Source organism: Barbus barbus (genome assembly GCF_936440315.1).
Source record: "Barbus barbus genome assembly, chromosome: 12".
Taxonomy (NCBI): Eukaryota; Metazoa; Chordata; class Actinopteri; order Cypriniformes; family Cyprinidae; genus Barbus; species Barbus barbus.
In genome coordinates, this window is record NC_136740.1 from 8354715 (window position 1) to 8368321 (window position 13607).

A 13607-nucleotide genomic window follows, 5' to 3' on the forward strand; every position below is an offset into this window, starting at 1 on the left:
CATAAGAGACTTCTTTCAAAAACATAAAAAATAGTAATGTGGCCAATCTTTTGTACTGTATAAGTAAAAATATGCAAAATTTTAAATTAAATGTTGTATACATAAAAAGGTTAGGAATCATATTTGTTTAAAGTGCTATTTTGAGGGGATGGGGTGGGGTGGGGGGGCTCCAACATGAATTTTGCCTAGGGCCTCCTAATGTCTAGAACCGGCCCTGCTATGACCCCAAGAACACCATCCCCATCGTCAAACATGGAGATGGAAACATCACGCTTTGTTTTTCTGCTAAGGGGACAGGACAACTGCACCGCATCAAAGGGACGATGGACGGGTCGATGTACCGTCAGGGACAGGGTATTGAAAATGGGTCGTGGATGGGTATTCCAGCATGACAATGACCCAAAACATACGGCCAAGGCAACAAAGGAGTAGCTCAAGAAGAAGCACATTAAGGTCCTGGAGTGACCTAGCCAGTCTCCAGACCTTAATCCAATAGAAAATCTGTGGAGGGAGCTGAAGGCTTGAGTTGCCAAACGTCAGCCTCGAAACCTTAAAGACTTGGAGAGGATCTGCAAAGAGGAGTGGGACAAAATCCCTCCTGAGATGTGTGCAAACCTGGTGGCCGACTACAAGAAATGTCTGACCTCTGTGATTGCCAACAAGGGTTTTGACACCAAGTACTAAGTCATGTTTTGCGAAGGGGTCAAATACTTATTTGATTCATTAAAATGCAAATCAATTTAAATTTTTTTTGTTGTTATTCTGTCTCTCACTGTTAAAATAAACCTACCATTAAAATTATAGACTGATCATTTCTTTGTCAGTGGCCAAACGTACAAAATCAGCAGGGGATCAAATAAATTTTTCCCCCACTGTATATGAAATTTCATTATCAACATGTCTGTAAAATTTCATTTTTGGTGAAAAGGCATATCTGGGGTTGATTACTTACAAAAAAAGTCAACCAAATTGTGTTATTGCAAAAACTCTAAAAGAAAAAATATTGAAGGTTTTATGTAAACACATACCAACTAGTCGTTTAGTCTGAGCAGCGAACTCTTTACTAAGCTGTGTCCAACGCTCCTTCTCTCCTGCCAGCCCACTGATCAGACTAGAGGCAGTTTGCATCTTGTGTCGACACCTTTCTGCATCCTCCAGTAAAGTCTGAGGAAAAAGAGGGAGAGAAGGTAAGGGAAAAAAAGATGAATTCTGTCACTGTGCACACTGTGCAGCTGTGCTTGTTCACATTTAATGTGACCTAACAAAATTCACATTGCCTTATTTAACAGACAGGTATGGTTTCTCAGGACACCCGCTTCAGTGATATCTGTCAGGAAGTATGGAGATTTTATGAAAGAAAAAAAGACAAAAACTATACCTTTCTTCATTTTAATTCCCAGTGCAAATATGCCCACTTCTTTCAATGTGTGGAAACAGGTAAATTAGAAAAGCTACATAAAGCCAATTCATATTTTAATTCGATCATTGGTAAAGTCGACATCTGTTTTCTAAGGAACGTATGATTAGGCCTGACGTAAATCAACACCAAAGGATCAGTCAGTCAATTGTGTTAATCACACAATTATCAATGAGCAAGGCTCATTATACATTGTGAATGGGAACATTTTGTTTGCTTCAAACCATTTATAAGATTTGTATTAATTTGGTAGCGGTACACAGAGTACAAGCCTGAATGACTCATCTGCAAGATGGTTTTAGGTTTGTTTACAAAATTGCTCATTACATTCAATTTTATGCAAAAATGCTAATTAGCGATTGGGTATTACTTCAGGCACTAAATGGCAGATGATTCACCATTTTTTACAGAATAATTAGAAAAGTGGAAAATCTGGATTCATTTTCTTTGGGCTATAGCGGGAATTTAAGGCAAATTAGATTAATAGCAAACATTTTGTCAGTGATTTCTCTGGTTTAATTTAGGGCTGCTAATCAAACCCAATTAAAACCCTTATTTTTTAGATCATTTGTGTCATGACGATGACAAAGATTTGACCCTAAGCTTGGGGTGTCCAATCCTGCTGCTGAAGAGTGAATGTTCTGCAGAGTTTAGTGCCAACCTTCCCCAAAACACCTACCTGGAAGTTTCTAGTAATTCTGAAGACTTTGAGAAGATGGTTCAGGTGTGTTTATTTAGGGGCCAAACTCTGCAGGACAGTGACCCTTCAGAAGCTGGATTGAACACCCCTGCTGTAATCTATCTAACACAGTTGTTTACCTGTTTTTCCATCATGGCCTTCTCATACTCAGCTTGAACTACATCCAGCTCTGCTTGCTTAGCATCTAGTTCTGCCTGGGCTTTCTGGAGGTCCACATTAGCTATGGCCAGCTTGTTCTCCTGCACTGCCAGATTAGCCTGAGGATGATGCAAAAGTGTTGAACAGTGTTGAAGAAAGCCTAACTGTTGTGCAAAAACAAAAAGGCAGTGATAAACTGCATTTGCATTACTTAATTATAAATATGCAGTTCTAAATCAAATTGTGATTTTTCTGCTAAATTTCTGCTACAATTAACTGTTTTTGTTTGTTTTTTTGTTTTAAAAGAGCTCCAGGTCTGCTTGACTGCAGGGATGCGCAATTTATTCCAATAACCATAATGCAATAATTATATTATTTTGTCTTATAGGTTTTCACTCACATTTGGTGGTTGTTGAGTGTACATTTTTGGACCCACTATACAACTATTCATGAGCTGCAATCAGGTTACATGCAATTTTCTACATACATGAATAAATAAATCAAAATCACAGTTGCACACAGTAATTGTGATTGCAATATGCAGCCCTGACTGACACTGGGTGTTTTTTTTTTTTTTTACAGTTCACATTGTAGAGCCTCAAGATGTGAACTTTCACATTGACATTATAATCTGTTTATGAATTAAAATTGCATGTTTGATTTGTATTATTTTTATTATTATTATTTTTGCACTGTATAAATATGTATCCAGAATATATAAATGTATAAAGTATGCATCACAAAAAAAATAATTCAATACATTATGATCGCAAAATTAGGGATCTTGTGTATTTGTGCAGCTGTGAAGTTGTCAATGATAAACTTAAATTATGCTCTTTAACATCTGAAAAACATTTACAATTTTAAAGGCCCCATGAAATGTTTGATATTTTTAAACAGCCATCATTTCTTACTTGCTATTACTAGTCCAAAGAAGGTAAATATTTCAGGGGCCGTGGTAGACAGAATTGTAAATGTAGAGCTCCTTAATACAAGAGGCATCAAAGTCTGTTTTCCCAAGGGAAAAAAATAAGATATTTTTACATGCATGTATCTACTAAAAGTTAACTTGTACTAGTAGTATACTATTGAAGCTAACAAATATGAACTAAAAAATACTTTCTAGTGGAAGTTGTAAAGCATGCATCTGAGGCATCAGACAACTGTTTAAAAGTAAACTAATACATCAAAACATGCTAAAATAATCATGCCCAAAGGTAAAGAATAATCAAATATTAATAGCAATTCATTGACTAATAGATTTGATAGTTTAACAGTTTTTGACAGTTTAAATTAGGGCCTGATAGTAAAGAAATCCGGTAACACTTTGCAATAAGGTGTCATTAAATTCTAAAATTAACATTAACTAAGGCAAGGCAAGTTTATTTATATAGCACATTTCATACACAGTGGTAATTCAAAGTGCTTTCTTAGTTCATGTTTACTAATGTTAACAAAACTAATGAACCTTATTTAAAGTGTTACCAGAAATCCTAATAACTTGACAAGGTTGCATCATGTAAAACTAATCAAGTGATCTGACCTTCAAAGGAAGCACTTCTTTATTGATAGAGAAGAAGGCAGCCATTGCTTTGGTCCAGGAGCAAAGCCCTGCAACATTGCCACACACCCTCTTGGCTGTTTCTATGTTATAGTCTGTCATGTCAAAGTATGGAGAGAGGAGTTCCACCACCTCCTCGTTGATGGTGTCTTTGGGGAATTGCTGGAGGACAAAATAAAAGATAGAGTAAAACAATATTGGTGTACAGTATATGGAACATATTTGAAACTATGCTCTTGAAAATGGCAATATTATTTGTAGCTCAGCCTTCTGTAAAAGTCTGTAAACAGACAGTTTTTAAAATATGTTATACAAAATATATTGCTATAATTTATGTAAGATGCTGTATTGATTAGCTGTCAGAGCTCAACTTGTTTGTGCCAATATTTTAACTGAGTTTTGTGCTCTGGCATTTTTGTCCACTAAAACCTAATTACTTTCACACCATCTGTTGGCTTTGGAAATTAAGTGCAATGCCAAAAATCAATAAGTAAGTATGTAAGAAAGTATGCATGTAAGTAAGTAAGTATGTAACTAAGCAAGCAAGCATGCATGCATGCACGTACGTACGTACGTGTACGTACGTACACAATGTTCAGATTCGTCCATTCAGTCACAGTGGAGTAATAAACAAAATACAATAGATTTGATTAATCCTTTACACTAAAAGACATGGTTACTGTTTCAACAACACAGGTGTCACTATTACTTTTTCACATGTTAAGAGAGCATTAAATAGAATTCAGAACAGAGAAAAGGCCCTGTTTAATTGTGTGGGTAACACAATTAGTTATCTATAAAAATAGTTATGAAAACTAAAATATCACTGTTTTGGGGTAAGAAACCTTTACTATATGCGACAAGGGAAAAATGCAAAGAATGGTCTAGTTATCTGATATTAAGGCTTGTACCTGTAGACTGCCCAGGAAATTGCCAGCAGTCATGAGTTTGAGTGACTCTTGCCAGGAGGGCATGGTGCAGTTTTTCTCAGGATCCATTTTCACCGTGTTCACTCTCCTCTGAAAGAGCAATAACACACAGTCCATAATACGCATGATGAGGTGGGGCGGTCTGCCCAGTGTTCGCACCGTGGCAATATCTGATGGCTTTATGGTCTGTTTACAGATAAGGGAGAGAAATACAGAAAGAAACAGAGTGACAGTGAATTAGACATCTTGTTAACATTCTGACATACCAACTAGTTACTCTGTGAATAACTTATTCATCCGAGTGGCAGCTGTTATGGCTCATTGGTTGACAAAGTTTGCACACATACTCTAAGCTTAATGAGTAATACATGATGGATGTATCTTATCTCATCTGAATAAAGTAGAAAGATGTATAAACCTGGGAACCAGTGGAAAGGAGTGGGATAGTGCAGCAAGTTGTTCGAGGGTATGCTATGATGTTAATAGCTGAGGATGAGGTATTTATGGTAATATAGAGGGTAAAGGAGAGTGTCAGTGGGAGTAGATTAAAGGGACGTGGTAAATAGAGGTGTGATAAAACACTGAAAAGGAGAAATAAGAATGGGAAAACAGAGATGACAGATGTGAAAAGACAGAAGCTAAAGGCATAGAGGAGAAACACCAGACCAGAAGTTCTCAAAGTGTCACGGAAACACTAAAACACATTTTTATGTGTTTTATACACATTAAAACAGATGCATGTGTTCCACTTTTTGGAAAACAATGATGACATGCCTTATGTTTAATATTAAGGGGTAAGTGGTTAATATTGCAAGGTTACATCTGATAATGGACACAATGACATGATGGCTTATTAAGTCTATGATGCAAGATGAAAATACAGATTGGACAGACTGCTAGACAATGCTATTATTGTCCCTGCTTCAAGTGCTAATCTGTTTTAATCTATTTGATCTAATTTTAACATATACCACAGTTCAAATATATGCATGTTTATATTATTAATATTTTTGTGGAACATTTTTTTTAAGGATTATTTGATGAATAGAACGTTCAGTGTTTATTTGAACTAAAACATATTTTGTAAGATTATTATTTATTTTTTTTACCATTCTTTATTGTCACTCTTGATTGAATTTAATGCATACTTTAATGCATGCATTCTCTAGAATTTAATGCATCCTTGATTAATAGAAGTATTCATTAAATTTTGAATTTTTCATAAAAAAAATGGGTAGTGGGTTTTGAAGGGTAGTGTAAATGTAAATACTATTGCAATATGCTATATGTCCCAAACAATCTTGGTTTTTGGTAAAAATATTTATTACTCATATTCATTCATCTCTATAGAGTGTTGTAGGTCTGGAAGTAAGTGAAGCATTGCACTTCACAGAAGACCTCCCCTGAGTATTTTTTGAGCCTTTTTCAAAACTTAGGTGTGAATGGTTGTTGCCAAAATGTATGTATGTATGCCAGCTGGGTCAAAATAACCCAGAATGTGTTTTGTCCAATATTTACCCAGAGCTGGGTTGCCAAATAACCCAAGTTGGGTTATTTTTAACCCAGCATTTTTTAGAGTGTAGGTAAGTATTAAAGAGCATTGAACTGCAGCATTTATTCGGTATAGAATAGTGGGTATAAATGTTCATGTAATGTCAACACCATGACAAATTGTTCTCTCGAAAGGGAACATCTCAGGATGATGTATATAACCCGGTTTCCTGACAACAAGATGCTGCACTGCGTTGCAACACTTCAGGCATGCTTGCGCATCCTCCTTTAGACAATTCAAAGCCGATTACGTTTTATGTGGATGCCCTTTTATAGTATGCACCCAGTCATAACCACATGTGCTTCAGACACCAGTTACACTAAAGGTATTCCCACAGTGTCAACACCATGATGCAGCATCTTGTTCCTTTCTCATGGAACACATAACCGTGATACAGACTTTGTCTTGGCCTGATTTTATTTTAGAAATTACATCACACAAGTTCTTCGATTTCACTTTGATTATACTTAGGGCTTTTAATGGTTTGGGAAACTCACTGAAAACAACGTAGGACAGCGTTTCTCATATGTGGGTGTCTCTGTAAATTATTCAAAATGTATAAAATATCTGGTTAGAATATTATGCTAAATAAGTAAAGTATATTTTAACATATTACATTTATTAGCTACTGTATAAACTAGAGTAATGAGCTAAAAGTATGTAGCTAAGTTGTAGATCTGCGTCATCTAGAGCAGACATATTGAAATATGCACAGAAAAATGAAAATAGAAAAAAAGAAAGGGTCCCAGGAATGATGGGATGCATTATGGACAGATTCATGGGAGGGACACAGTGGGCAGGTGGTGGAGGGAAGAGGTGGGTATGTGTTTGGGTGGTTATGTGATTGAGTGGGTGTGTGGGGTTGGTTAGAGGTGGCTGCTGTCAGACCCCTGCTCGCTACGAGACCCCCTACAGCAACCCTGACATCACACGGTCTATTTTTACAGCCTCACAGGCAGCATGTAATTACATGGAAGCTGCAGGCACCATAATGCCCCACGAACATCACACTCCTCTCCAATACTGCCATGTAATCGCTCCGTATTTTTCCTGACCTGCAGTGCTGCCTCAGCCTCTTCCAGAGCAGGCCTTGCTGCCTCTAACTTCTCTTTAGCGATGGCCTTGTCAGCAGAGATGCTGTCCACTATGGCTTGTGCTTTATCTTTGACCTTCTGAACTTCGACTTTGACCTTTTCAGCAGCCTGAGCCTTCACAGTCACCTCCTTCAACACCTGAAACAAAAATGAGAAAAATATGAAAACATTAACAATGTTGTAATACCTGCAGCATTTCATGCTATAATTTGTCACCCTAATGCTTGAGAGAACAGTATTGATCTTTAATTAGCCTGTGATTGGGAGGCAGTTCTTTCACCGAAAGTATACTTTCAAGCTTTATGCAGCATGATGAATTTCATTTAGAACAGAATAGAATGCAGTAGAATGCAACATTCCATTCAAACAGCATAATGAAGCCAAGTCATGATGAAATAGAAAACAGAAATAGCAACATATATTTTCTTCTGTATTGCGATGTACATCAGAGTGTAACAAACTATCGGAAAAGTGAAAACTGTACAGTTGGGACTTGGTTCTATGTATCGGTTGTTGATTGGATTTCGAGCTGTGTGTATAACACTCAAAAGTGGAGGTAGATGAATGCAAGTTTGCAGAGCCATGGTTTAAGTGGATTAATTGATTGGACAAAGTCCTGCATACATCACTGTTTTCAATGGAAGGTCTAGTTATGATATTTTAATTACATTTTACAAAAACATAACATTTAGAAAAAAATAAAGCCTATGCACTGATGAGTTCTTGACAATAAGATTTATAACATGCATTTAGAAAACAGTGTTTGTCCGTTTTTGCTGACTATAGAGATAGCACATGCACATTAATCACAACAGCATTAATCAAGGCAAACAGTTAATCTCAAAATACATATATATCCCCATCCACATACACAGAATTCACTGTGAATAATTGTTAACAAATTTGCACAGCCCCTTGGACCCATATTGAATATTACTTGTAGTGTTGGCAACTGTGCACTTCTGGTTTAGTCCTCTTACAGAGAACTTATAGAGGCCTCGAAATGGAGTGCTGCTCATAAGGCATATAAATGCTTTTCCCTGAAGAATGTACAACTTTGTCACAAAAACAAACAAACAAACTGATTTACTGTCTAAATAAAATGAGATCTTACCTTTACCAGCAATACATTTAATTTGTGATCAGATTTCCAAAAGCTATGGCCACAACCCACTTGGCATCCAGTGTCAGGATACTGGCTTCATAGGTCCAGTTGTGTTTGTCTCTTTGTTCATTCAGGGCACATGGCTGTAGTTTTTGTGTTCACTTTTTTATTTTTTAAAACTGGGTTAGATTGTGTTTTTACATTTATTCATTCATGAATAATCAAAAAGCCCCTGCTTCCACATCCAGTTTATTTATTTTTTTTTTTTTTTCTTCATCATCCCTCTTTCAGATTTATATTGAATTTGTTTCCTTTTATTTTAAGTCTTTAAAATAAAGGTGGTTTACCTTCAGTTTCAGTTAAGTTTCGTTTTTCCTTTTTTATTTTATTAATTTATTAATTTTTCTCTCCAGTTTCCCCAGCTTCCTGGTTGCTGTTCCCCCCACTATCATCTCCCTCTCTCCTTCTCTCTGCCTCACCTGCCACCATTGCCAGCTGCTCCTCTGCCTCATCAATCGTCACCCCTATCCTCCTGTGCAGACTGCTCTCCCTTTAATGGCTGTGTGAACTTGATCCTGTCTAGCCCTTGTTTCTTCATGTCAAATAAATATTATTTTACCCTGCAACTTGAATCCTCCTCTCTCTGGAACCCTGGAACAGTAGGAACACCTACAAACAACCAACCAACAGTACAGCGACCTGGCATGTGAAAATTGCTGTCAGTATGAACAGTTTAAAAAGTCTGTGGAAAAAAACCCCACATCATCTAGTGCATAGATGGGCAATTTTAGACCTGTTCTGTAGAGTTTAATTTCCATCCCTAATCAAACACACCTGCTTGTAATCTTCAAGCAGTCCTAAAGACTTTGGTTGTATTTTTCAAGAGTGTTTGATTAGGGATGGAGCTAAAGTCTGATGGACAGTGGTCCTCCAGGAGCTTTTACATCCCTGATCTAGTTTAACCTGGAGAAGAGGATATGTAATTGTGCTCTGTCAATCTGAACAAGCTGACCTGCACAATTTGTCAAAAATAACTACAGGCCTGTAGTCTGTTATTTCTTTTAAGGACAAATATCCTTTCCCTCGTTTTGTCCCCAGGGCACAAACATGTTGATATTGGAGTAATAAGCCTTTGTACTCCTGGTACAACAAACCTAGAACTTCAATATTGCCTAGAAATTTCATTTTTGGGATGATGCACTCAGTCGTGTACAGAATGAAGTGGACACACTCCTGAGGGGCCTTTGTTAAAATTGACCAGGACTTTGAGAAGACTTTTTTGTTGACCTTTACCAGCCAACTATGGTTAGACATTAAGTAACATTATGAAATAATCTGACTGAATTGAAAGTTATATTGGGAGGTACACATGGTATCATGGTAACACATTTACCATATCAGCCTTCTCATTGGCTATTTGAAGTTCTTTCTCCTTCACCTCCAGTTCTTTGCTGAGGGCAGCAACAGACTCAGAGGCCTCCTTGAGTTTCTGAAGGCCAGTATTCATCCTAATGAAACAATACACTTAGAAATTAAACTATGATACATGGTTCCAGACTCTATAATTAATTTTTACAGAAAGTCAGGGGGGAATCCACTAAGAATAAATTGCGCCTGATGATAGTGCTGTTTATTTGCATTGACTAAATTAATTATGCAAATTGGGTAACGATACAAATGCACCCACAAAGGTCCATGCACAGCACAATATTAGATATTGCAGTAGGTTGTGGAGGATGCAGAACATTGCTGCAATCTGGCGTACTTTGAGAGGATTTTACTGTATTACGCCACAGCATCCAATCTACCATCTCATTTCCTTGGTCAGTAATACTACAGTAATAATAGCAGGCAAATATAGACTGGTTTTTGCATAAAGTGTAATATGTAGATTAATTTACATAGAAAGGTGGCATGTTTGGGCTAAAAGGATTGACAATGTCTTTATTCAAATATACAAAGCGCAGCACTATTTTAACACGAGGTTTAGCACCTGGTTATAATGGTTTTTTTTCCTGCATAAATGCAACGTATAAAAGTAGCATGACACTTTAGTGAATCTTTAGTGAATTCACCCCTCAAACTCAGGACATAATACAAAACATTTTATATATATATATATATATATATATATATATATTTCTTTTTTTTGTTTTTATTCAAGCTCTTATATTTCTATTTCTGATTACACTGACCTGTCGGCAAGAGTCTGAACCTCTGAGTGCTTTTCTTTGTAGATGGCCTTGTAGTCATGGATGAAGGACAGGTAGGATTTTGGTGTGACATGTGTGGAACGTCGGTACCTCTGAAAATAATCTGCACATTTTTCTGCCACCCCATCCTGAAAAGAGCCCATGCACTGAACTACTTCCCCCTTGACCTCAGGAGTGCAGTCTATGTCATACGTGGACAGGAAGTTCTCTGACACTGAGGAAAAACAAACAAACAACAATATTTTTCTTATTTCTTTGCACAATATGCATATAAACTGTTTATCTAGCAGTAGCTACAATCACATTCATTTTGCTATGGCTGATTGCTGTGATGCTCTTCTTGATTGTCTTTCAATGTTTAAATTATTGTTTCATTCTCAGCTACATTAACCCTCCAGTTCTAACAGAGCAGAATGTTCTCTTAAACGTGATTGATTTAAATTGTTTGTGGAACATTGTGTCGTCCCTAAATTACTTGTTTTCTCCATTGAATTGTACAGGCACACACATTTACTCTGACAATAAATCATGGTGACTATTTTCAGAATAGACAATTAGCATGATAAGACCTTGGTTTGAGTGTTGATTTTTACAGGTAAATTTGGTCTGGGATTCGGGCGGTTTAGAAATTGTTTGTAGATGCTGGGGTTCTGGAATTATTTTTTTATTCCACAAGCAGCATACAAATCACAAAAATGCTATTATTTTGTAGTAAATGCTTCACCAGTACAATTTTTTAAAGCTCCTAATGGTTTGAAACAGACTGTTCCCCCTGTAAATAAAATGCCCTTTTTTCTTCCCCTCTGCTGAAAGGGAGATCTAATATATACTTATTTGGAATTTACAGTTATAAATCTCTGGATGTCTCTCAGTACCCATGAAGCAAATGGGGTCAAATGGGTCCAAAACTGTTTGAAACAGCAGTATAATATTGCCACTATATCAAACCAATCTGCTCCATTCTAAATTTTGTTTGATCCAGCACACGTTTGAGTAAATGCACTCTCTCAAAACATGTGCTGCATCCCCTCTTAGACATGAAATATTTTTAATATATTGGGGCATCAGAATCACCAGATTTTCGGGCTCCCACTGGGTTATACTGATCCTTTATGGGTCTGATGTATCAAATTACTGACCTGCGATTAGAGCATCTTTGGGCCAGCGGCTAAACCAGTCCATGGTGCACCCTGAAATGAGAGCAGGAAACTTCAAAGCTCGATTACGGAACCTCTCGCCAACTGGAGAGAAGCACAGAACCACATGAAGGTTCTGCCTCACTCTGCTCATAAAATACTCATGTAGGTTTTCATTTGTGGGTGGTCGCCGTGGAAACTCTCGCTTCATGACTGGAATGAGGTCACTGATAATCTCGTCGATCTCATCTCGAGCAAACAGATTGGACACCTGTGGCAGAAAGAATATTTCAGAGCTCATTAGATTAAACCTAGCCCTGGTTTCTCTGGGAATTTACGACAAATGTCCAATTTAGACAAAATGACACACCCGTGGGGATAAAATTATTCCTTCAAGGGAGGGAAGAAGACATTTAAATGTTCTTAGTCATTCTCTAAATCACTTAAGGGATAGTTCACCCAAAAATACAAAGTCTGTTATCATTTATTCATACTCACGTCTTTCCCAACCTGTATGTCTTTCTGTCATGGACCACAGAAGAAGACATTCTACAGACAGTGCTCCTTTACATACAATGAAAGTTGTTTGTTGCATATTTTCTTGTTTGATGTAAACAAAAATAGCAACTGGTTGTGATTCGCCATATCTGAATATGTGTAAAACTACACATATTCAAATAAACTAATGAAATTTTTTTTCACACATTTCTATCATATGGCATCAGGAGACTTGGAATACAGCTCATGATATGATTTTATGCTACCTTGGTAGCCCCTGGTTAATGAATAGCAATGCATGGCAAAGAACAGTCTGAACAGTTTCTTCAAAACACCTCCTTTTATGCTCCACAGAAGAAAGAATGGATTTGGAATGACATGAGGCTGAATAAAGGGTCTCAGATTTTTCATTATTTAGTGAATAATTTCTTTTGAGGTGATCATATTGCTTGGGAATTATTTATTGAATTGAAAAAAAGGCCCTCAAGCCCTGTCACGAATTTGGGGTACATTAGAGTTGGGATCTTCGAAGCGTTGATAAGTATTTACTTGAGTTTATCACACTTAAACAAGTGTTTTATTTGTAATAGAACCCCTATTGTGACAGTTTAAAAATGAAGAGTTTATTTGCAAAAACAGTTTTTTTTGTTTTTTTTTTTAAATCATGTTTTTTATCATGTTTTTATTGTGTTTTATTGAGTTAATTAGCTGTATAATTTATTCGTTATTTTTTAACCTAATCAAAATAACCGAACTGCAGTTTGATTGAGATTAATTGGAATGCACAATGAAAAAACATGATGGTTGGGTGCAGGGATAGAGCGAGGACTCAAATGCAGGAGAAAAATTTGGGCTTTATTAATTATAAAATAAAATAAACAAATAAAAACTACCCCGTAGGGGAAAACGGGCAGGGCAGGGCAGGACACCGGGTAAAGACAACGAACATCAACGAACCGGCCCAGGACTGCAAACACAAGGGCTGCATCCGAAACCGCATACTCAACGAGTAGGTACTTTTTTTCAAGAAGTACTTACTTAACGAGCGCTAAAAGAGTATGTACTTTACAGCCAAATCTCGTTGAGTATGAATGAGATCTGCCATGTTGACGTTATCATGTGATCTATGACGTTATAACAAGTGCGAAAAAAAAAGATATGAGCGACAGGTTTAATTCATCTATCTGTAAATATTTTGATGTTTTCTGAGTCCGTGTCGCAAGGATGAAGTTCCTGATCCTGACTCGCCGTCTCCTCATTAGAC

At 36.9% G+C, this 13607-nt stretch overlaps 1 protein-coding gene across 1 annotated transcript in view; it reads right to left on the bottom strand.

Moving 5' to 3' along the window:
- The window catches only part of dnah5 (dynein, axonemal, heavy chain 5), a gene marked incomplete at both ends in the record, with an annotated part of 139794 nt that overhangs the window by 52013 nt on the left and 74174 nt on the right, over nucleotides 1–13607 (bottom strand). Inside the window, 8 exons of the mRNA XM_079429461.1 lie at nucleotides 1029–1164; nucleotides 2237–2374; nucleotides 3799–3978; nucleotides 4728–4931; nucleotides 7353–7529; nucleotides 9890–10004; nucleotides 10692–10923; nucleotides 11849–12116. Of these exons, the coding sequence (XP_079285587.1) occupies nucleotides 1029–1164; nucleotides 2237–2374; nucleotides 3799–3978; nucleotides 4728–4931; nucleotides 7353–7529; nucleotides 9890–10004; nucleotides 10692–10923; nucleotides 11849–12116 (1450 nt within the window). The remainder of the gene's footprint in view (nucleotides 1–1028; nucleotides 1165–2236; nucleotides 2375–3798; nucleotides 3979–4727; nucleotides 4932–7352; nucleotides 7530–9889; nucleotides 10005–10691; nucleotides 10924–11848; nucleotides 12117–13607) is intronic.